At 40.5% G+C, this 22,524-nt stretch overlaps 1 protein-coding gene across 1 annotated transcript in view; it reads right to left on the bottom strand.

The window, feature by feature from the left end:
* Nucleotides 1-22,524, bottom strand: part of MACF1 (microtubule actin crosslinking factor 1) — a 339,095-nt gene that overhangs the window by 27,196 nt on the left and 289,375 nt on the right. Inside the window, 26 exon segments of the mRNA XM_032302100.1 lie at nucleotides 990-1,159; nucleotides 1,585-1,704; nucleotides 1,840-2,046; nucleotides 2,151-2,306; nucleotides 5,892-6,065; nucleotides 6,744-6,872; nucleotides 7,454-7,651; nucleotides 7,798-7,953; nucleotides 8,045-8,218; nucleotides 8,309-8,410; nucleotides 9,028-9,129; nucleotides 9,222-9,344; nucleotides 10,529-10,755; nucleotides 11,741-11,903; nucleotides 11,905-11,919; nucleotides 11,921-11,974; nucleotides 12,949-12,957; nucleotides 13,737-13,940; nucleotides 14,923-15,141; nucleotides 15,987-16,094; nucleotides 16,754-16,873; nucleotides 18,635-18,841; nucleotides 19,531-19,772; nucleotides 20,282-20,366; nucleotides 21,337-21,663; nucleotides 22,026-22,185. Coding sequence (XP_032157991.1) covers nucleotides 990-1,159; nucleotides 1,585-1,704; nucleotides 1,840-2,046; nucleotides 2,151-2,306; nucleotides 5,892-6,065; nucleotides 6,744-6,872; nucleotides 7,454-7,651; nucleotides 7,798-7,953; nucleotides 8,045-8,218; nucleotides 8,309-8,410; nucleotides 9,028-9,129; nucleotides 9,222-9,344; nucleotides 10,529-10,755; nucleotides 11,741-11,903; nucleotides 11,905-11,919; nucleotides 11,921-11,974; nucleotides 12,949-12,957; nucleotides 13,737-13,940; nucleotides 14,923-15,141; nucleotides 15,987-16,094; nucleotides 16,754-16,873; nucleotides 18,635-18,841; nucleotides 19,531-19,772; nucleotides 20,282-20,366; nucleotides 21,337-21,663; nucleotides 22,026-22,185 — 3,951 coding nt within the window.

The following is a 22,524-nucleotide window of genomic DNA, read 5'->3' on the forward strand; positions in this document are numbered from 1 at the left end:
ACTGGTTTGAAATAGAGCAAAAGGTGATTAAGAGATATGCCTAGACATTTTGAATCAAACCACTCTCTAGAATGGAGTAAGGATAGTGTAGATGGTAGGTACAGAGGCCCTCCTGGTCCCTTAAGAGTCCAATGGTTATACACACAGATACACCATATGACCAAGATCAGTGTTTATTTTATACTACTCAGGTAGAGGATGATGGTTTTGGTCATGGTCTGTGGTCAGGAGTTTAACTCCTAGCTCTAGACCAGTTGTGCAGTCCTGGGCTTTCTCATCACCTCTTTAACCCTCAGTCACTTCATCCAAAAAATGGGAGAATAAATAATATAAAGATATCATATTACTTAGCAAAACATAGTGTACAAGTGGGTGAAAGCACAACTTATGGAACCAAATCCAACAGCGTCAAATCCCAGCTCTGCTGCTTAGTAGCTGAATGACCTTGGGGGTCACTCTTTATGATCATAACCTCTTTACGATCATTTTTCTCATCTGTAAAATGGGAATAAGTATCCCCCTCAGTGGTCGTTATGAGGATTACATGATTGGTTCGCCTCTATCTGGCAAGTGCTCAGTAGTAACTGTCCAGTAAAGGTTAGGCATTACGATGGTTAAATGAGGTGATGCGTGCAGAGGTTTTGCTTGCTGTCTGACACAGTGCAAGAACTCACTGAGACAGCTGTTAGTATCACAAACTGGTCATTGACAAATATTTGGAGTTACTAATCTTCTATTGCTGTTGGCTTGAGTTTATGTGCCTCTCTCTAATACAGTAAGATTCAAGCTGAAAATGAGAACTTTAATATTTTACTCAACTTATTTCATAATTCTTATTGAATGAACTAGAAATACTGAGAAGCTATAAAACCTATTATTGATGCATTAGCTTTATGGTCATGTTATGGAATTCCATTTTATGGAAATGAAGAATCTTTGTTAGTTTTGGGATAATATACAGCCCCACTGAAGCAAAAATTCACACTCACCTCTCCACAGACTTGCCACAAACAGTATCCCATTTGTCTCTGACTTCTCCCAGTAAATTGTCAAGTTTCTGAGTGTCATCAGGAAGCAAAGTCTTTTCTTTCAGGGCTCTGCCAGTTCGAATTGTGGTATCATACACAGGCTGTTTGCCGCCCAGAGTTTTCTGAAACTCCTGTTTCCAAAAAGGAAAAAAAAACAAAACTGATGCTAGAAGGCAGATGACCTCTTTATTTGGAACAAAGAAAAATTTTCAGTATTCGGGTTGGTAATCAGAGTATGAAGGTCACTACCTCCTGAATTAACAATAGCTTATCCTTAAGAAATTTATAAATTTTTTTTATACCATATACGGCAGTGCATAACAATTTCTAAAAGCCTATAGTTTCAACTGGTTACTTCCAAAATCGCTTTGTGTGAACTGTTATTTAAATGCATGAGTCTTAGGGTTTGACACGGTCTAGATATAAAATGGAATGCTGGTTTCATCACTTTGATTTTCCAACATTAACTGATTTTCTTTTGACTAGCTCTGACTTCCATTTTTAGCAATCTTCAGTGAATTCCCAGCTCAGAACCTAAAAGCCACGAATGCTTTACCTTATGCTTAGAGAGCTGGAGTTTAATTTTGTCTGGGTCATTGGATATCTCCAGCTCCGAGTCCAGGTGACTCTCTGCATCTTCCAGCCAGTCGATCAGTTTTTTCCAAGCTTCATGGAACTACAACAATATAAAAAATAACTTATAACAGGAATGACTATGCAAACTAGACTTTCATGAAAATCATTCCCGAGACTCCATACATGCAGCCCAAGGTTGTTCAATAAAATTAGATCTCTTTCTTTCACAACTCACTTGTTTTGCCCGCTTCCTGGCATCATCCAGAGATCGCCCTCTTTCAATAGACCGCTGGACAACCTTCTCCCATCGAGACTGGACGCTGACCAGCAAATTCTTGATCAGAACAACATCCTGTTTTTGGCTAAGGAACTTTAACTGATTCCCAGTTTGATCCAGCTCAATGATCTGGTCTCGATGAGCATTGACCTCATTAGCAAATACCTGAGGGGATAATATTGCTTTCTTTAAACTGAAGATAAGATAGAGGAGCTTCTCTTCCAACTGGTCCTCTCAAAAGGAGGGCAACACCATGACATCATAGTTACCTTGTGCTCCTCTATCTGGGAAAGGACAGTGTTTAGAATCAGGCTGGGAGGAGAGGCAATGTTGAGATTCTGCTCTGCTAGAGTGAGCCAGTTGATAAACTCTTGCAGGGAATTCTGGAATTCTGTTGCCAGGTTGAGGGCCTCTTCCAGCTTTGACTGAATTTTAATTAAAACACACAAAAAGAAAAAGTGCCAAATTCAGGAATTGTAGCTTCAAGAACAAAGGCGTGAATTGTACACCAAATGAAATGACCTCTAAAAAGGAAGCCTCATTTAATCAACCTCCAAACATGCCTAGTTTACAAAAAAGGGGGCAATTTAATGTTAGTGTCTGAAACTGAAACAACCATGTATGAAAAGGAAAGAGCACAATTTGCAGCTATGTGGGTTTTTCTTCAATTCCCCACTTCCTGGGACATTAAAGAACAGGGATAGAACTATTCAGCATATGTAAGTGAACAGATTCTTCAGTGGTGACAGCTGCAGGGTCTGCAACTTGTTTGGGGCAAAGCCTCACTTCCCTTTAACATACTTTTGTGGTGTAAAAACAACTAAATGAAAAGCACTTTACTGTAAAGATGATGCTCGTGTAATGCTCTCTCTTTAAATGTTTTCAGCAAATATGGCACCTGAAAATATATGAGGCTGAAGCTTAATCTTTCTTACTTACTGACTTATTTATTTATTTATTTGACAGAGATCACAAGTAGGCAGAGAGGCAGGCAGGAGGCAGGGGGGGAAGCAGACTCCCCATGAGGGGCTTGATTCCAGGATCCTGAGATCATGACCTGAACCGAAGGCAGAGGCTTAACCCACTGAGCCACCCAGGTGCCCAAAGCTTATTCTTTTTTTAATTTTAATTACACACACACACACACACACACACACACGTGTGTGTGTGTGTGTGTGTGTGTGTGTATATATATATATATATATAAAATATTTTATTTATTTATTTGACAGAGATCATAAGTAGGCAGAGAGGCAGGCAGAGAGAGGGGGGAAGAAGGCTCCCTGTGCATGTATATATATATATATATATACATATATATGTATGTATATATATATGACTTTATTTATTTATTTGAGAGAGAATGAGTGCGAGAGAGCATGAGAGAGGAGAAGGTCAGAGGGAGAAGCAGACTCCCCAAGAAGCTGGGAGCCCGATGCAGGACTCCATCCTGGAAGTCCGGGATCATGACCTGAGCCCAAGGCAGTTGCTCAACCAACTGAGCCACCCAGGCGCCCAGTATTTTTAAAAATTTTTATTTTTTAAGTAAGCTCTAGGGCCAATATGGGGTTTGAACTCACAACCCTGAGATCAAGAGTCGAATACTCCTGGGGCACCTGGGTGGCTCAGTCGGTTAAGCATCTGCCTTCAGCTCGGGTCATGATCCTGGGGTCCTGGGATGAGTCCTACCTACATCAGGCTCCCTGCTTAGCCAGGAGCCTGCTTCTCCCTTTCCCTCTGACCCTCCCTGCTTGTGCACATGTATTCTCTCTCAATTAAATAAAATCTTAAAAAAAAAAAAGAGTCTTATGCTCTACTGACAGAGCCAGCCAGGTGCCCCTGAAGCTCATTTTTAAGCTACAAGGAGAAAAGGTAATAAAAGCCATAATATTCTAAGCAAACAACACTGGATATAAATTTTTAGACACTATGATCTAAATAAGAATGACAAAAACAATGGCTCATTCAGGGCATGTGCCAGTGCTCAGAGTATGCCCTAATTCCAGAAGCTACAAGCTAAAGAAAGCCTCAGAGATAAACTCTACCCACACACCTAAGGTGATGGCCTCTATTCCTGGTCCATCTACCAGGCAGGTATAGTGGAATAAGGACATGTTGTTAACTCATAAAAAGAAACCAAAGATGTAAATGATAAATGTTAATTGTTGTTAACTGGGTTATACTGTAGAGGTATTTCTCTTTGTGTTTTCAGTTATTTTATTTACTTATTTTTTTAAAGATTTTATTTATTTATTTGTCATAGAGAGAGAAGCGAGAGCAAGCACAGGCAGACAGAGTGGCAGGCAGAGGCAGAGGGAGAAGCAGGCTCCCTGCCAAGCAAGGAGCCCGATGTGGGACTCAATCCCAGGATGCTGGGATCATGACCCGAGCCGAAGGCAGCCGCTTAACCAACTGAGCCACCCAGGCATCCCTCAGGTTATTTTTATAATCTAGAAAAACATTATAATGAATGTTACAAAAATACAAGGACCCTATCTAAACCAATCAAGAGGAAAAAGAAAATCTCCCTTATATTTATCATACAAATGCTTGGAAACTAATACATTGCAAGTTCCCAGATGACAGGAAATCTTTCCACAACATCTTATCTATATGTTCTTTAATACAGCACCACACATATTTAATCAATGATTTTAGTGATCCTGAAATGTAATGTTCTGCAAAATCAGAAATAACTATTCTTGACACCTGGCCCTTGTCGGACCGGTTCCACCAGTGATAGATAACTATTTCTTGAGACAATCTGTTCCACTGAGGGAAAACCTTCAAGAAACCTGATTCTGAGCCAGAATCTGCCTTGGTTTCTTTAATTAGTCCTCGTTCTGCATTCTGCAGGAATAACAGAGGATAGATAGTCTGTCTAAGAATTAAAACAAAGCCTTATATTCAGCTCCTCTGGCCATTCTTCATATAAAAGAATTACCAGACCTCACACTAAAAGAATTCTAGGACATTAATGCTATTCTAAAAATGTTCATTTAGATGTGTGCATATTTGTTTTATGCCCTTCTGCCCATTAAATTTCACAATGATAGGGTCCACACCTTTGTTTCCACTATACCTGTAGCAGCCCAGTGCCTCGTACATATTTGCTTAGTAACTGTTGAATGGATGTTGCCAACAGATCTGAAGACATATTTTACATTTGATCTGCCCGGTACAGAAACTCTGTGTTGAGTGATACACCAAAATTCAGTATTCATAAAAAACAGTGTTTTGAGGCCTTGATCCCTGACCACCTTTCTTTAGAGGAGAATTTGATTTTTGAAGAAGAATGGGAGAGGTCACGTAAATAAACTTATCTCCTGACTTTTAGTAAAATTCTCTGCATACTGGATTTATACAAGGGTCCAAATTCCTTGTGGAGAACATTAGCCTGACTTCCTGCATGCTCTGTTCCCACCCTCCCAATCCCAAGCCAGGGACTCCAACTTAACCCGGTTTTTTAGTAGGACGATTAGTATGGGCTGTAAGTCCATCACTGAGCAGTAACAGCCAGTAATGTCTGAACTGGTAAGGCAGAAAAGGAATGAATAATAAAAGCAAATAGCAGCAGAAACTAGCACCATCAATGCAACTTGACACAGATACAAAACAGGAATTTAACAGCAGAAAAGACAGCTTGGGGGCGCCTGGGTGGCTCAGTGGGTTAAGCCTCTGCCTTCGGCTCGGGTCATGGTCCCAGGGTCCTGGGATCGAGCCCCGCATCGGGCTCTCTGCTCAGTGGGGAGCCTGCTTCCTCCTCTTTCTCTGCCTGCCTCTCTGCCTACTTGTGATCTGTCAAATGAATAATAAAATCTTAAAAAAAAAAAAAAAGAAGAAAAGACAGCTTGATTAACACAAAAGTGATCCTGAGGATATCAGTTCTACAACTTCTGGTACCATGTACTGGTCTTTGAAAAGTCTTCACAGAAACTAGATGGTAATTACATGCATTTGGCAAGTAAACGACTCAAGCCCAGGAATCAAACACTAATTTGTGGTGATACCTTTCTTTCTTCCATCTTACTGCTGACCACATGCCACTTCTGCTCCAAGAGAGCTACACTCTGTTCTGTCTTTGAGCCAGACCCAGAGTCGTCCCGGCTTAGAAGCATGAGCCTGCCTTTGTCAAGCAGTTGATTATAAGTCTCCTCCTTGGCTTTCAGCTGGGAATAGAGTTCCTGGAAAAAAAAAAGGCAAGAAGGAGATTGGCAATGCCAATTCCCTAAGAGACACCCACACACAGATTTATGAAGACAGCTGGAAAAGTCCAGGAAGGTCTCATTCTTGATTAAGCCCTTTTTTTTGGATTCAGTTCAACCGCTTAGCAATGAATCCTATCATTCTTCGTTAAATTAAAATAATTTTGTTATCAAGTTAAGAGGATTCGAGGATCAGTGATCACAAAAATAGACCCCCCAATAATTTATTTGTTTCATGAAACATTTGCCTAGAAATTATGTTGCCTTCTTTCCCTTAGCCCCTTTCTTAATACATTGCCAGAATCTATTGAATTCCCTAAGTCCCCCCAAACACTCTTTTCCTAAGTAGAGACACATCTGTGTTCTGTATTTGTCTTCTTGATGCTTTCACCTTCAGGTCAATATTCCTAAGCCAACCGATTGACCAACTCAAAATTTACCAGCTCACCAACGTATTTCCAATCAAGCTTCCCTGTCACCACTGCTGCCTGTGTTAGGTGGTATTAACACCCACATAAAAGCAACAATCCTTAAAGTTGTACTCTATTGTTGGTAAAAATGCATACTTTGTAGACTCCCAGATACATACAGGTCTATGAATTCAGTAAGGAGCTGCTCAACAGGGGATTATGTTCAACTTCAAGGAACATCTATTACCATATGTGTATCAAGCTGTTCCCTAGCAGTTTCAGGAAGTCCTCCCGTGGGCTTAGATGCAGAAAGTTGGGTCTCCATTCTAGTCAGTTCCAGGAGGAAATCTTCAATTTCACTGTGGAAACCCTGGGCCTTTGAGAAAAGACATATCAGCAAGGTCAGTAGTCAATTCTCAGCTTTAAGAGTAAACACTAAATGACCATATGAGAAGCCTATCCTGAAAAAGGAATTCTGGGCTGTTCTCAGGGTGGTTCTGTTGCTAGATTAGCATGGAGCTGATATATTTACTTATTTCTAGAATCTAGTAGAATCCTTGTAACCTATCACTGATGTCTGATGTAACTTGATGAACTGATTGACTAAGGTACTGTTGCAAATGGACGGGGGGCGGGGGATGACGGGATACTGACTTGATGCAAAAAATAATGAAATCCGTGAGCAAGCTGGTCATACCCAAGATCTACTAACTACTACTAACTTTGAAGAGAAACTAAAGAGACTAGGCTACAGACAAATCCAAAAAGGACCACTCAATCAAAAGCTATTCTTTCTAGACAAGTTCCAGCGTGGAACTGACCTTCCTCTTAAGACACGGAGTGGAGTGGGTAGAGGGGATGCTACTCCAGATTGCTTTCCTTTGACGGGCTCGGACAGGCGCTTCTCTGGACCCTGCGAGGTGCACAGCTCCGCCTACCGATCCGGACAACACGTACCTGCTGCAGTGTCAGCTGGAGCTGCTGCTCTCTCTCCTCCGTTTTTTGTAACACCGACTCCCAGCACTGGTTCATGGTTTCCAAACGGCTTCTCAAGCTGCTCGCATCATCTCCAGCACTAGACTCAAGAAGCTCATTGCCAGCTTTGTTGACTGTTTCCACTGTGGCTTGGTGGGCCAAAACATCATTTTTTAGAACCTAAAAAAATGTTGGGACATCATCATTTATTTCCACAGATGCCACCAAGCCTGGTTCTCTACAGTGCACACAATATTAAGAGGCTGCTGGTGACAACATCTGGTCTCAAACCAATAGATGGGGAGATGAAAACTGAAAGCACTTACATGGTGCTTTGCGAGCTCAACTTCAATGACTTTTGGGTCTCCACTTATAGGTCTCTGAGCGTCTAACAACTCCTCAGTGTGAGTCAGCCAGCTCATCAGTTCCTCTAAGGCATGCTGGAACTGGCCAAGGGCCAGGAGAGCACCTTCTAGTTTGTGCTACTCAGAAAAAGATATAAAGGAGACACTTGTCAGGAAATGAGAAAACAGTAGCTAGTTGCCCACTGACAGACTCTACGACCTGCCTCACCTGTCTATGGGCAATTTTTTCACCCAGGTTCTCCCAGAGGTGTTTGAGTTCCGTCAACGGTTCTCGGATAATGTCTCTGTCCGTCTCGTCTGTAGCTTTCTTCAACATCAGGTCACCCTGGTGATTGAGCTTTTCCATCTCAATTTGCTGTTGGTAAACTTCCACTTTGAACTCCTACCGGAGACATACTTCATGTTAACATCAAACCAATTCTTTAAAAATGAAAATGCAACTTTCTTTCAAAAGCCATTCCCAGTCACAAACCTTCATTTCATTTAATTGATCTTTAACAGTGTTGAGGTCAGTGCCGACAGGGGGCATGGTGCACAGCTTAATCACGGTGTTATCTAGCCAGTCAAACATAGCCTAAAACAAAAATACAAACAGTCAAAAACCAAAAAAGCACCAGCTGTTGGGAGAGAATTAGCATCATCTCTGCTGACATAAGCAGACAAAAATCAAAGACCCTGAACTATTTGTGTCTTTAGGTAGGGGGCAGAGGTAAGGGATAATGAACTTTACTCCAGTAATATGGAGATTTAAGAACAGAGCCAGTATTATTAGGATAATGTCCAAAATAAGCTACACTTTGGAAAAACTAAATGTGAATAGAAGTTATTAGTATTTATCACGGCCACCTAGCAAGCTCAGGATGTGGTCAAAGTACTGTGCCAAACTGTTCTTCAAGGTAACCTGGGTTTGGAACCTCTGGCAAGCAAGGATTACACAGTACGACCTGCTTCACTGCATAGCCACCCTGAGGATGAAGATGATGATGAAAAACATGGCAAGAAGAGTAGAAATTTGGAGATCAGTACTTTCCTCACTAGGAACAGGAAAATTGGCTAGAAATACCGAAACAGCACTGTCTTAGGTTTGAGAATGCTCTAGTCCTCCAAAGGTGATCCATACCACCAGATTTAGAATATGACAAAAAGAACACGGAAGCTTCTTTCTGTGGTGGTCACCCTGTGGCACCTCACCTGCAGAGTGTCCTGATACTGCACAGCGGCCTGCATGGCATCCTCAAGCTTTTCTAGCCTCTCTTTCCAGGTTTTGTTTAAGCTCTCCCAGGCATTATTCAGCTAAGGGAAAAACAGATTCTTTAATTAATACCAGTCTTCAGTGTGAGTCCACTAAGGTTTCATCTGAATTCCATATCCATTTTTTTCCACACCTCGTCAATGCTCTTCTTCACTTCAGGTTTCTCCGTTTCTCCACAGGCAAAAATCAAATCTGCTCCAAGGATTCGAATAAACTCCAATTCCTCATGCAGACCATCTGTCTCTTCCTTAATAGTCTACATGTAAATGAACAGATCATAAGCCAAAACAGAAAGCAGAACAGAACTTCCCAAACTTTGCAAATGTAATTTATACCCTCATCAATAGCAGATGTTGAACAGAACTGTCAATTTCACGAAAGCCTTTCAATGTCCTTAATATTTCATCTACCCAAACAGTGCAACTTCAGGCTCAGTTCATTTTTCTTTTGCTCTCTCACACATATAAATATATTTCATACATCTATATTGTATCTAAAACAGCATTTTTAAAGTACTCTAGGAAAGGCTATTGAGCTTTAGTAGTTTACTGAAGGTTCATCCTTCCAGCCTCCAAGAGATAATAATCTATACCCAGAAATCTATCATGGGGATTGTGGGATTGAACCCCTTGCTCAGTGTGGAGTCTGCTTCAGACTCTCCCTCTCCCTCCCACTCATTCTCTCTAATAAATTAATAAAATCTAAAAAAAAGAGAAAAGAAAAAAAAGAACTCTATCACAGGGAAGCATATCTACAAGGATAAAATAATACAGTACAAGGCACCAATCTGAGAGCTGAGAGACTAACACCCATAGAAATGCTAGGCTATATAATCTTGGAGAAAGTCAGTTCTGGGCCAGATCCTAAAAAACTGGTTCATGCACTGGCAGTGACAGGCAGGGAGTGGGGGAGAATGGCCGAAACTAAAGAGACAAAATGAGGTGAAAATGCATTTAGTAAAAACTAGGCTCTCCAAAAAGGCTAGAAAAAGGTGTGTCAAAGTAACCATTATTATTTCTGGATGATGAATCCAGAATTTATTTTCTATTCTATCTGTTGTTTTTCTACATTAAAGAAATTTACTTGGAAATTAATTAATTAATTAATTAACTTGAGAAATACTGACTCTAGAAAGGACTAAAATCAAAAAGTACATTCTATTAATGCAAATTGAGTTTAAAATTGATGGGAGAATTACTTCTGAGTGATGGAACTGTCCTACATCACAATTATGGAGGTTGTATGAGTCTATACAAGTGGTACAACGTGTAAGTATAAAAAAGAAAGAAATCTCTACCATATATAGTAGAGCACATATTTTTTTCAAGTGGGAAAAAGTCCTATTAAATAAACAACAAGAATAATAACAACGCCCAAATAAGCTGTTAACTTTTTCTAGAGGACAAACATGTACAAGATGGGGTTTTGTTTCTGTCTCACCTCAGCAGCTTCCACCTGCTGTTTGATTATAGATGGGTCAATGCCTGGGCTTTCTAAATCATGGACGATGTCCTGGGTATCTCTGATAGTGGTCAGGAGAGCTGCCATGTCATACCAGAACTTCTCTGCGAGTTCAAGGACATCAAGGAACTTAATTTCTCGCTCTTCAGCCCGAGCTTTGATGTCCTCCCAGAAGAATACCATTTGATCCAATTTGTCCTGGATTTCTGAGGGAATAAAGAATAGATATGAGTGGGACTCTCTAAGTACTTGAATCTGCTTCATCAGATATTTCACCTAGTTCTTATCCTTTAAAAAGCTCTAAAAATTAAACTGCAGGATAGTTTTCTACCTTTGCTTTATTATTTAGACATTTGTATTTTCCATGTACGTTGGTCTCCCACAGAAAGAGATCACAGAGGTTAATGTGGAAATGAGTTATCATCTAATATAAAGGTACCACTAAGATACAAACGACCGAGGGGAACCTGGGTGGCTCAGTTGGTTGAGCGTCTGACTCTTGATTTTGGCTCAGGTCATGATTTTAGGGTCAAGAGATCAAGCCCCACATCTGACTCTCTGTTAAGGGGACGTCTGCTTGGGATTCTCTCTCCCTCTCTCTTTTGCTTCTCCCTCTACTCATGCACTATCTCTGAAATAAATAAAATCTTTAAAAGAACAAAATCAAAACCAAAAGACCTAATTTATAAAGGGGCTGAGATGAGAGTTCTGTTTCCAGTGTTCTGTGTTGGAACTCACTGTTTCCCATATAAAGTGTTATAAAAAAGGTAGTTATGTTCTACCCACTATGGATACTGCAGCATGCTCATGTTAAGGGTTAAAAGAGCATTTGTTTCCTGGCCTGGGAAACTAACTAGCGATTATAATCTTGTTTCAATGGGGGAGATGTGATCTGAATTCTAAATGACTTTCAAATGACTTTGTGGAATACTCATTACTTGGGGACTGCCTTCACATTCGGTGAAATGTATCTGGTGGGATGCTGGAGTCACCAAAGCCTAGAATTTATTCTACTGATTTTCTTTAATAATTAATTAGATTCAGGGGCACCTGGGTGGTTCTCCAGGTTAAGCATGTGACTCTTGACCTCAGCTCAGCTCTTGATCTCAGGGTCTTGAGTTCAAGTCCCATACTGGGTATGGAGTCTACTTAAAGAGAAAAAAAAAAAAGAAAATTAGATTCATCAAGCACCTTTTGCAGCGAGATCCTTGTCAGCTCCCTGAGATCGCCCAATGAGCTCTTCTCCACGGCGCTTCAGGGCCTCAAAGGAAGGCTGCAGCTTTTCCAGCTCCACAGTGGCACTCTTATTGTCACTGATGCACTCTCTGATCTTGTCTACTTCAGCGGGGATCAGTAGGTGGCATCCGCAGGGCGAGAGGAGAGATTCTCCAGAGTCTCCAGCATGGGCTCAATTTTATCATGGAACTAAACAGATGTTGGACCATGAGCTATTACAGTAATACCTCATCACACTTCTGGGGGAAATGTTAGGGAATAAGGCCAGACTATAAATCTACCACTGTTTGGGATGACTTGCATTCAGCCTAGCCTGATGGCTGTCAAGTGTTAGGTTTGCCCAAGAAATTGTTTTGGGCACAGCACACCTGTGCTGGCCCACCAAAAAGAGAAAGTAAATGTTTATTTGCAAAACAAACAAACAAAAAGATATTAAGTAATATGCTAGAAATCAACTCAAGTCATTTAGTGCTGTCATAATACTCCCCCTATTGCAACTAGGGTGACAAGAAAGGGACAAGACCATGAAATTGTGAGAGTCAGTGTGTCAACATCTCAGATGACAGTTGCATGCAACAGATTAGACCAACAAGTTAGAGGCCCTCCATCAACTGTGTAAATGAATGGGAACTCAATATGCCACATGATTTGGAGATTAATAGTAACATGGCATGCAATCTAATAACCCACTATATGTAATAGTGAGAAGGGAAAATGTCTGCATGATGAAAGGTATTAAGGAAGGCCAAATCTATCTTTATTCTAAAAGAACAATTTACCTTCCCACTTATCTGGTACTTATCTTAAAGAACAGGACTATAATCATAAAATTTTCATTTACAATCTGAAGCAGAGAAAGGGGGAAAAGGAGCAATGTAGATAAGCTTGCCCCCTTAAAAAGCTCTCTAGAACCAACTCTGGATTCATTGGAATAAGGCTTATCAACTTGAAGTGTCTTACAGGGAAGATACAGTGGGATTTCAATAAAATCACTCCCTACCACTCCCTCATTTCTAGGTTTCACCCTAAGTGAGACTGGCATAATAAATCACACTAATAAGCTTAGTCCACTACTACAGTTAAGGGAATTTCTGTATAGGTAAATTCTCTCAATTGTCAGCTTCATAAGAACCCGCTAATCCCAGTGTGGGTGGGCACCTTACCTCTGCAATCTGTAATGGTGGGCGCGGTCAACACAACAATGAAATGTGACGATGTGGGGAAGACAGGAGCAGGCAGCAACAACACAAAGTAACACATTCCACAATGTGAGTGAGAGATGGGACGGAAGGTAGGGGGAAAAACTTGAGTAAGTACAAATATTAACCAAGAGTATTGAGACTAAACATAGGAATAAAATACCCAGACATGACAAAAATACCACTAACAGTAATATATTAGTTGAAAGTATGTAGTTACATGCTTTAAAGTCCACTGCTTGTGGTTTATGTTCCTCTTTGGCTCTTACTTCTTGCTACTTAAGCATCTTTTTCTGAACCAGGAACTAGCTGGTGGCCTCTTGAGTAAGACAACTAATGTGCTGTTCTCTAAATTTCAGAAGTAACAAGCCAAATAGGAACAAGACTTTTCTTGACACATTTGTTGTCTCAAGGAGAATTTATCCAAAATCATCCCTGCTAAAGACTCATCACAATATAAAGTTTTCAAGGAAACCATCAACAGAAAATATATACCAGCCGAGGTGAGTTTTACCCGCCCTCCCAACCCCCCCCCCGCCCTCCCAACCCCCCCCCCCCCGCCCCGCCGCATCAGTATACCAATGTTCCTTGGAACGAAAATAGAGACAGGCAAAGGTTCCTGGACTACTGATGATGTACTGTCAGCATGCTGGACTAGACATTCAAGACCACAGGGGCATACCTGACACACAGACCTCCTGCTTAGACTAAAGGACAGTGTTGAAGGGATCATGAGTTTAAGACACACATACCTGAGCCGACTGGGAAACAGCCTCATCCAGGGCCAGTGCCCGCTGGCGCACCTCCTCTTTTATTTGGGCATACAGGTTTTCTGCTTTCTGGTATTTTTCTTCAACCATTTCCCCCTCCTCAGGGTTTAACTCCTTTAGCTGTGGGCCTATCTTTAGCAGTTTATCGATATGGGGTTTGTGTTCGGCAATGGATTCCCTGAGTTGCTATGTAAAAAAAAAATAAAGTGAGCATTTTTATATCAATTTATTTGCTTAAATATTTTGATTGGAGCTCATATCAACTTTGAGAGGAACAAAGTGAACTGCTAAAAACCAGCAAGTACCAGCATCTCACCATTTATGAAAGAACAGACAAACATCTAAGTCTTGGGTTCTAATACTACATAATCCTCCTAATTTTCAAAAGCCATCAGATGTCCCATCACTCCGGAAGCCTTCCTAAACATGTCCTCTCTTACTCCCCACAACCCTCCCATTGATGCAAGTTTAACCCCCCTCTTCTGTACATATAAATACGTCTGTGTACTGTATTATAATTTACATGGTTAAATACCTATCTCCCTCCCCAAACTGAGAGACACTAAGCAAGACAAGGCACAAATGGCAACATTTAGAGTAATCCAACTACTCCTTGACTTTATTGCTGGTTCCTTCCAGTTTATATCTTTCCATGTACAGGAACACAGAGAAAGGAATAAGCACGAGCCATTAACCACAAATAAAAGAAACATTAAAAACCATCTTTAGTGGTAACAGCATTAAGTGTCTACGGATTCCCCTCCTCCCCTAAACGACATGCCACAAATGTTCTCTGCCCTTCCTTCATGGCTCCCACTCCAACTGGGGCCAAACCAAATGGAAAAAGCCACCCAGCCACACCCATCCCACAACATCCCACTGCGGCTGGGAAGATGAAGAATTTCCTTGATGCTCACTTAGTTCTTCACTTCTGCAATGCTCAGGGCTCTGACATCTCCATGCTTTTCTTTAATGCATTCATATTAAGGACCAGGGAAAGAATTCAGGTATGCATTTGTATTATGCAAAGAAATGTTAACGGATTAAGAATTAACTTCATAACACAGTACTTATAACCCAGTAGGCACTGATAAACATGCTGTTTTCAAATAAATTGTGGAGCCCATGTTCAGTTCTGCAATGAAATAAAAGCCAGCATGCTCCTTACCCTCATCTCCTCCTGCTGCTGCCTGAGCTGCTCATGATCAATGGCTGGAGGAGGTAACTGTGTTATCAGTGCCCGGGTTTCCTCAATCCAGGGGCTGAGCTCCTCATAAGTTTCCCAAAACTGGTTGACCAAGACTTGGGCCCGCTCGAGGCGGGTGTAACGCTCTGAATTGAGCAGACTAATGGCTTCGTACTGCTGTATTAGAGATTCTGTCTTTTCCTATGAATAACAAAGTATACATTTATTACTCTACGAACCCTTCTTTTAAGGAAAAATGTAGGTGTATATCACACATTAAAAACCAAAGGATTTCTTTAGTTTTTAATGCTTAGAAATGGATTGAAAAAAATTACAAGTGATTTATATTTTCCTTATACTTACCTGAATTTTCTATTTTTTCCTATCACATATATATTGTTTCTAAACTTTTTAACATATGAAAGTAGTTTCAAAGACAGTCAAACAGAGCAAGCACAACACAGCATTAACCTTTTAGTGAAGACACACAACTTCAGACACAGCCTAATTATGGCGAGTCAGTTCAAGACAGAACAACTCAGGCCTGTGATGGACCCTCTGCCCATCGAGTTTTACTTGGCTCTCTTCCTTTGAGAAAAACGTCTCCATAAACCCAAATACATTTAAAGCAAGTAGCTCGATTTATGAGTATTTCTGAGGAAGCAGTGTAACCATAACCTTTACAAAAATAAACGAAACTGGTCTGATGATTTAGAAGGACCTGAAGAAAGAATATCTGCATATGGTTCTGAAAAATCCATTATAGATACTTTGAAAGGCAACTAAAAGATCCTTACGGACTAAAGAAGCAATTCCTCTGTAATAAAGAAAATGTATTTGCAGTATATTTCCTATCACAAAGTAGGACTGTTTGGACATCTGCACACACAGGGTTAGGGATGTGAACCCCCCCGCCCCCAGAACATCAAGCTGCACTTTATTACCATTACTGTGACAGAGAAGAAAAAACCTTAACTATCAGTTAATAACTGCACTGATGCATCATGGTCAAGAAAGAACATGGTGAATAAATAAATGCAATTCACCTGTAATACAGCTTTTTGCTCCTCCCCACATGTGCCAAAGATTTCACCACGATGACTGAAGAGTTCATCCATTGAATCTTTGTGTCGAATGATGTCAATGGAGAAAGCCTTTGAAAGTGAACTAGAGTTAGATCATGAAGTAAAAGGACCCCAAGCCTGTTGCCGAAATGTTAGACAAAAGTCTATGAAAAACTCCTTGCTCTGATGAAGCCACATCAAAACTCTTCTATGAAGTCTGACACTTTGCCTATCTATACATCTTTAGTGCTTATCTTTTAACAGCTTATAAAAGTATCATCTCTCCTAAAAATCATCCAGAAAACTGATAACTATTCTTTCCTGAATTAATGGGCCTCTTGCTCCCTTTTCACAAAGCAAAGAATCTCTTCCTGTTCTTAAATATTTTTAATCTCTATCCATCATCATGAAATTGCATTATTCTACCTGGGATAGTCAGAAACTCTCCTGTAGGGCACCTGGGTGGCTCAGTGGGTTAAGTCGCTGCTTTTGGCTCAGGTCATGATCTCGGGGTCCTGGGATCGAGTCCCACATCGGGCTCTCTGCTCAGCAGGGAGCCTGCTTCCCTCTCTCTCTCTGCCTGCCTCTCTACCTATTTGTGATCTCTCTCTGTCAAATAAATAAATAAAATCTTTTTTTTTTTTTAAAAAAAAAAAAAAAAAAAAAAAAGAAACTCTCCTGTAGTCACTCTAAGCTGGTGAAGATTCTACTCACTCAGGGCACAGGGGATACATCTGTGTTACACTTACCTTCTGTACCTGCAGCTGAGCTGTGGTCTGGTCTTGTTCCAGGCGAATTGGACCCAGGGCCGTCAGTTTTCGTTTTGTTTCAGCAACCCAAGCTAGTTCTGCATCAGCAGCTTGCTCATACTAATAGACATATTAAAGGAAAATGAGCCAATTACATATAACAAAAGTCCATCTCCTTATAATTAGAATTTCTTCAACACAGAAAGGCCAGGATTTTCACTAATATGGTTTATATTACAAAGTAAAGACAAAACTGGGGGAGAAGTTCATAAAATCATAAATCAAGATGCAGACAACTTGGAATGGATTAGGGGCGCCTGGGTGGCTCATTCACTAAGTGTCTGCCTTCGTCTCAGGTCCTGATCCCAGGGTCCTGGGATCTAGCCCCGCATCAGGCTCCCTGCTCAGCGGGAAGCCTGCTTCTCCCTCTCCCACTCCCCCTGCTTGTGTTCCCTCTCTCACTGTGTCTCTCTGTGTCAAATAAATAAAATAAAATATTAAAAAAATTTTGAATGGATTATACTTCAAAAAATCTGAGTCAATCCTATTTCAACTTCTTTAGAAAGAAGTTAACAAAACCCAGTTAGTGGTCCTATAGCTAGAAACAACAATGAAAACTGACACTCTTAAAAATACAGTTCTTGGGGTGCCTGGGTGGCTCAGTAGGTTAAAGCCTCTGCCTTCAGCTCAGGTCATGATCCCAGGGTCCTGGGATCGAGCCCCGCATCGGGCTCTCGGCTCAGCAGGGAGCCTGCTTCCTCCTCTCTCTCTGCCGACTTGTGATCTCTGTCAAATAAATAAAATCTTTAAAAAAAAATACACTTCTTATCACAATCTTTTTATGAGCCTGTGCTCTTTCTGCCAGTTCTTTTTCCTACCCATACACTGAAGAGTACTTTTGTCATGTGTTTAAATATATCACTAAAAATGGCAGCAGACAGTTGAGTCAAGTTAACTAGGAAGTACTTGCTTGGCAGAAGAAGTGTTAAGAACCCAGGAGAACACCCAACTTTTAAAGGGTCATGCGGAAACTAAGAAAAATGAAGAACATGTTCTATGTGATTGCCGTTTAATGAGGGTCCCCCAATTTCTTCTCTTCTTCAATTTTGCCAACCTGCCTACTATCTTTTTAAAGAGGAAAATAAACTCCTCCCAAGCATGATAAACTTCACACTGAAATATTTGGCCAAGATTAGGGATATCAATAAAGACACGGGGACACACCTGAAATCACAGCAAACTTTTATGTGGTTCACAAAGATTTTGCTCATCACTGAACCCACGAAGTCATGTTGTATTTACTTTGTACCATGATACATTAATAGGTGCACATCCAGCTACAAAGGAAAGCAAATAACTTTTTCCCGAAAGCAGGAAGGAAAAAAAAATTGAGGGAAATATGACACCTGTGTTTACTGGGAAGGTTCTATTTTGGATGGCTCTGCTATTTTGGTTAGCATATTTGATAGTAATTATAGTTCTTGGTTCCTTCCCCTCTTCCCCCAGCTAATGCTAAAACAGTTGATTATGTCAAACTAAGACTGGGATGTATTTAGACCTCTTGATCCTAGATATTATCTACTTCTATGAGAATCTGCCTCTTAATGGGGCAGTAGCTGAGAAGAGGGCTCACAGAGACTCTACCACAAATTCCTGTCTTCTCAAAAAGGGTAAAATATTTTCGGTCAAACTAAGATCCACTCTCACATACCTTTATCCAATCACTTCCCATCACTGAAATAATTTGTTACATCAGATTTTGCTTTATCTCATTATTCCTATTCCTGAGCCTGTATTTATGTGGGTCATAGTTTAATACTTTATATATATATATATCACTGCTGCCTAAAATATTAATGCAGAGGTGTTTATAAACATTACCTGCTGTGATCTCTGAATAGCAGCATCAATTTCATCCACCCTTTGTCCCACAGTGTCACTGACCAACTTGTACTGTTCGTTGGCATCAGATACAAGTTTATCCAGCCCTTCTCTGGCTCTCCATGGCACCAGCTCTAAGAGAGCACGGCTCACTTCATTCACTGTGTCCAACACCAGCCTGTGCTCCATGACCTCCTTCTTTAATTCCTAAGGAGGGAAAAAAAGTTTTCAGGCCATTCCTTGCTAAATTAAGCACATTAGCAGCTGTGCTGGGTGGAAAGTGCTATCTCTACCACACATCCCAGCAGGGCTCTGACCTCCTTCCTCCACTTATTTTTTTTTCTTGTCTCAGATTTTTCAGTCATTCCACAGCCTGACTTTAGGCTTAGCTGCTGCTTAGAACTGTCTGCAACACTTCTTTGGCTAGACTGTCTCTGGGTAAAACAAAGACTGTCTCTTTCTTTTTTTCTCCCTACTTCAGTAGAAATGATAAAATAATTCTTTAAGCACAGGCATTTAACTCAATAAGTACCTACACAGTATTTCTGCACATCTAGAACTGTACTAGATCCTGCAGGAAAAACAAATATAACTATGAAGCACTCTCCAGAGAATGAGTTACAGAAGTAAGTTTTTAAAAATGTTACCCTGTAAAGCAAACTTCCCTGGGATCTGTGATTCAGCCCCCCCGCCTCCTTCAGACCACAGCAAGTAGTCTTAATAAGTCCACCTTTATGTCAGATCTTACTGTCCATGAGCAAACAAGAAACAAAGGAGGCAGAACTTTTTGGTTTAGATTTAAGGTAGAGACAGCTGGCGATAAAACTTAAAAATCCGAACTTAAGGATTTTAAGAGTAAATTTTTTTTCCCTTTACTGTGTGACATGACAGCTCACCTTCTGTCTTTGTTGAAACTGGGGTATCTGCTCCCCTGTGGGAGACTGTCCTCCACTAGCTGCTAGCTCCTCCTCCACCTCCCTTAGCCACCCAGTCAGTTCCTCATAAGTAGACTGGAACTTGGTGGCCAGCTGCCGGGCTTGCTCCAAAGTTCTAAGGGCCTTGGAGCTAGTGACCGTGATGTCTGCATAGCGAGTCTTGATTCCATCCAGTTTCTCTTGGATAAGCAATACCTCTTCACCTGTGGGGGACAGCGTGCAGTCATTTATATTTAAGAGGAAATGAGGGACTCTCCTTCCAGGGACCAGGAAGTCTCTTTAATCCCCCTTTCTTCAATGTAGAGTTTGAATTTTACAGATGCTCTCTCCCTATGGTAGCAATTTCACCTACCATTCCACAATAAGAGAGGTGGGAAATAAACCTTCTAATTGATAAAAGAAGCTATTTCTGAGATTATTAAGGTCTGAATTCAGCTGCAGGTGTTTCTAGATGTTCCCAGCACCATTCCATGATTGCTGGCCTTACACATAATGGAAGGCAGGGAGAGCCATCATGTACAAACAAACGTGAGACAACAAGGTAATAGGAAATAGGACCCCATGCTGCCAGTCTCCAGGATCACACGGTAATACGATCAGTGAATAGAAGCTTCTCCTATATACAAAGAGAAGTGGCTAGTGCAGGGTGCTTATTTCCTGGGAGATGTGATTGAGTGACTACAGAGAGGCAAGAGATGCACTTTCCAAGTACCTGTGGTTTGTTTTAGCAGAGCCTGACCATTTTTAATAGCTTGATCTACATTCTTCTTTCTATTAATGATTTCTTCATTTAAAGCCTGAAAGGGAAGAACAGCATTAATCTTAAAACTATGGCACAACAAAGGGAAAGAAAGGCGAAACCTTTAAGAGACCAAGTTTAAAGTAAAGAGACAAATACCAGGTTAGTTTACACACTGGATATTTGGTTCCTTCATTATCTCTTTGGTTATGCCATTAAGTACTCAGAAAAATTAAATCTGATACTTATAGGCAAGTTCTCCCCTGTACAGGATAGGGAGAGATGTAGAATTAAATCAGTTTTACCAATACACTGGTACCAAACCTGAGCCCAAGAAAGAAGGAAGTAGAATTCAGCAAAAATGTCTACTATGTCCAAAACCAAGACTCAGGAAGTTCAAGAGAAGAAAGTCAGCAAGAACAGGCTGACTTCAATCAGGATCCTGCTTAAAAATTCTCAATATCTGAAGTCAATGAAGCAGAATTTTAGGTCATTAACAACAACAATAGCAAAACAACTGCTTTGTCTATTTTTACTATGAAATTTCATAAAAATTAGATGAAAAGAACAAAATTTTTTTTTTTCTATTAAGATGACAATCCCTGGAATTTGAGCATATAAACCTAGAAAAAATTTCAGAAGTTACAGCTATGTGGTCAAACCTTGGGAAATATTTAGGTATTTGGCTTTGTTAAATTACATTCTCTTTGATAAAACCGCTCAGATAGAAACTGAGTGATACCTGACCTAATGATGTAAAACATGAGTTGGAGATGGGATGGCCCCTGACTGTACTCTGGATCTTTCAGAGTTACTGATTCAGTTTAAGGGCAAGTATTTCCATGGGCTCATCTAAGAATAGATCAGTCCTTAGCAACAAGTCTATAACTACGTGCTTATGTATAAAATTAAATTGTTTGGAATTAAAATGTTTGGAATGAAAAAGAGAAAAGAAATGAAGAGAAACATGAATCAAAATTACAAAATAACTTCATAACATGACTGATAAAAATGGAAAATGTGAATACCAGGTGGTCAGCATGCTGTTTCTGCAGGACATCCTGTCTGTAATCCTTTACGAACACTGAACTGAGCTTGTCCTCAACCTCAGCCAGCCAGTTGAGCACCTCCACCTCATCCTCCCCGAACAGTCTAGCGTTACACAGTGCTTGTTCAAGCAGGGCTGCTTTTCGACAGCCCCGGTCTTGAATCTCACTGTATCGGGCCTGCAAGGAGTCTAGCTTTTCTGACAGCACGCCCTGCTCTGCAGAGCATGTCAGGGAGGAGAGGGAATGCCCAATTTTGACTGCCTGGTGCACATCTGTTGCATGGCTTTCTATTTCTTCCTCCAGAGCCTGGAAATCCAGATGGAAAAAATGAATAACAGAAACAGAATAAATGAAAAGTAAACATGAAACAATGAATAACAAATGATACAATAAATTAAATAATATAAAAAGTTTACCTACTGAAAGGCAAAAATAATATAAAAAGTGAGAATAAAAGCTGTTTTTTCCTGATGGTAGGCTATTGTTATTTTTACTTCAAGGATGTGACTATTCCCATGGATAATCTGACCATATTTCAAATTAAACTTTAACACCCCCCCAAACATCCCTCCCCCGGCCAAACATATCTTCTAGACTGCTACAGGCAGTTAATTTCTAGGCTTTCTGACTGCAGTGCTGTGTTTTCATTTGCCACAGCCTCTCCCTACCTTGTGCCGGGTGATCTGTTGCTGTATTTTGGCAGTCTGAGTGCCAACAGGTTCTGAGTTAGCGAGTTTTTTCTCTGTGACAGATAAGAAGTCAGAAATAGGTTCAGCTGTCTCATGGAATTGTTTGGCCAGAACAAGGATATCTTCCAGTTGTTTTTGCCTACACAAATATATAGAACAAACTGCTCAGGCAAAAATTCACATTAAGACTAATAGTACTACGTTCAGTGAAATACCAATCTTTAGTGGGTACATTTTAAGTATCAATAGTAAACAGAATGTATATACATAGTACTCTGTGGTTTTAAAGGCTTGCCATAAACATTCCCTTATTTTGGTTCTATCATCACCCTGTAAGATAGGCGGAATTATTATCTCACTATTACAAAAGAGAAAACTGACCCTGAAGGCTTAAAGAAAGATTTGTCTAGTTCACCCAATGAATAGTAACAATGCAATAAGGATTTGAATCAGACTTTCTAATGCTCTTTCTCTTAGG

This window comes from Mustela erminea, chromosome 10 (assembly GCF_009829155.1).
Source record: "Mustela erminea isolate mMusErm1 chromosome 10, mMusErm1.Pri, whole genome shotgun sequence".
NCBI lineage: Eukaryota > Metazoa > Chordata > Mammalia > Carnivora > Mustelidae > Mustela > Mustela erminea.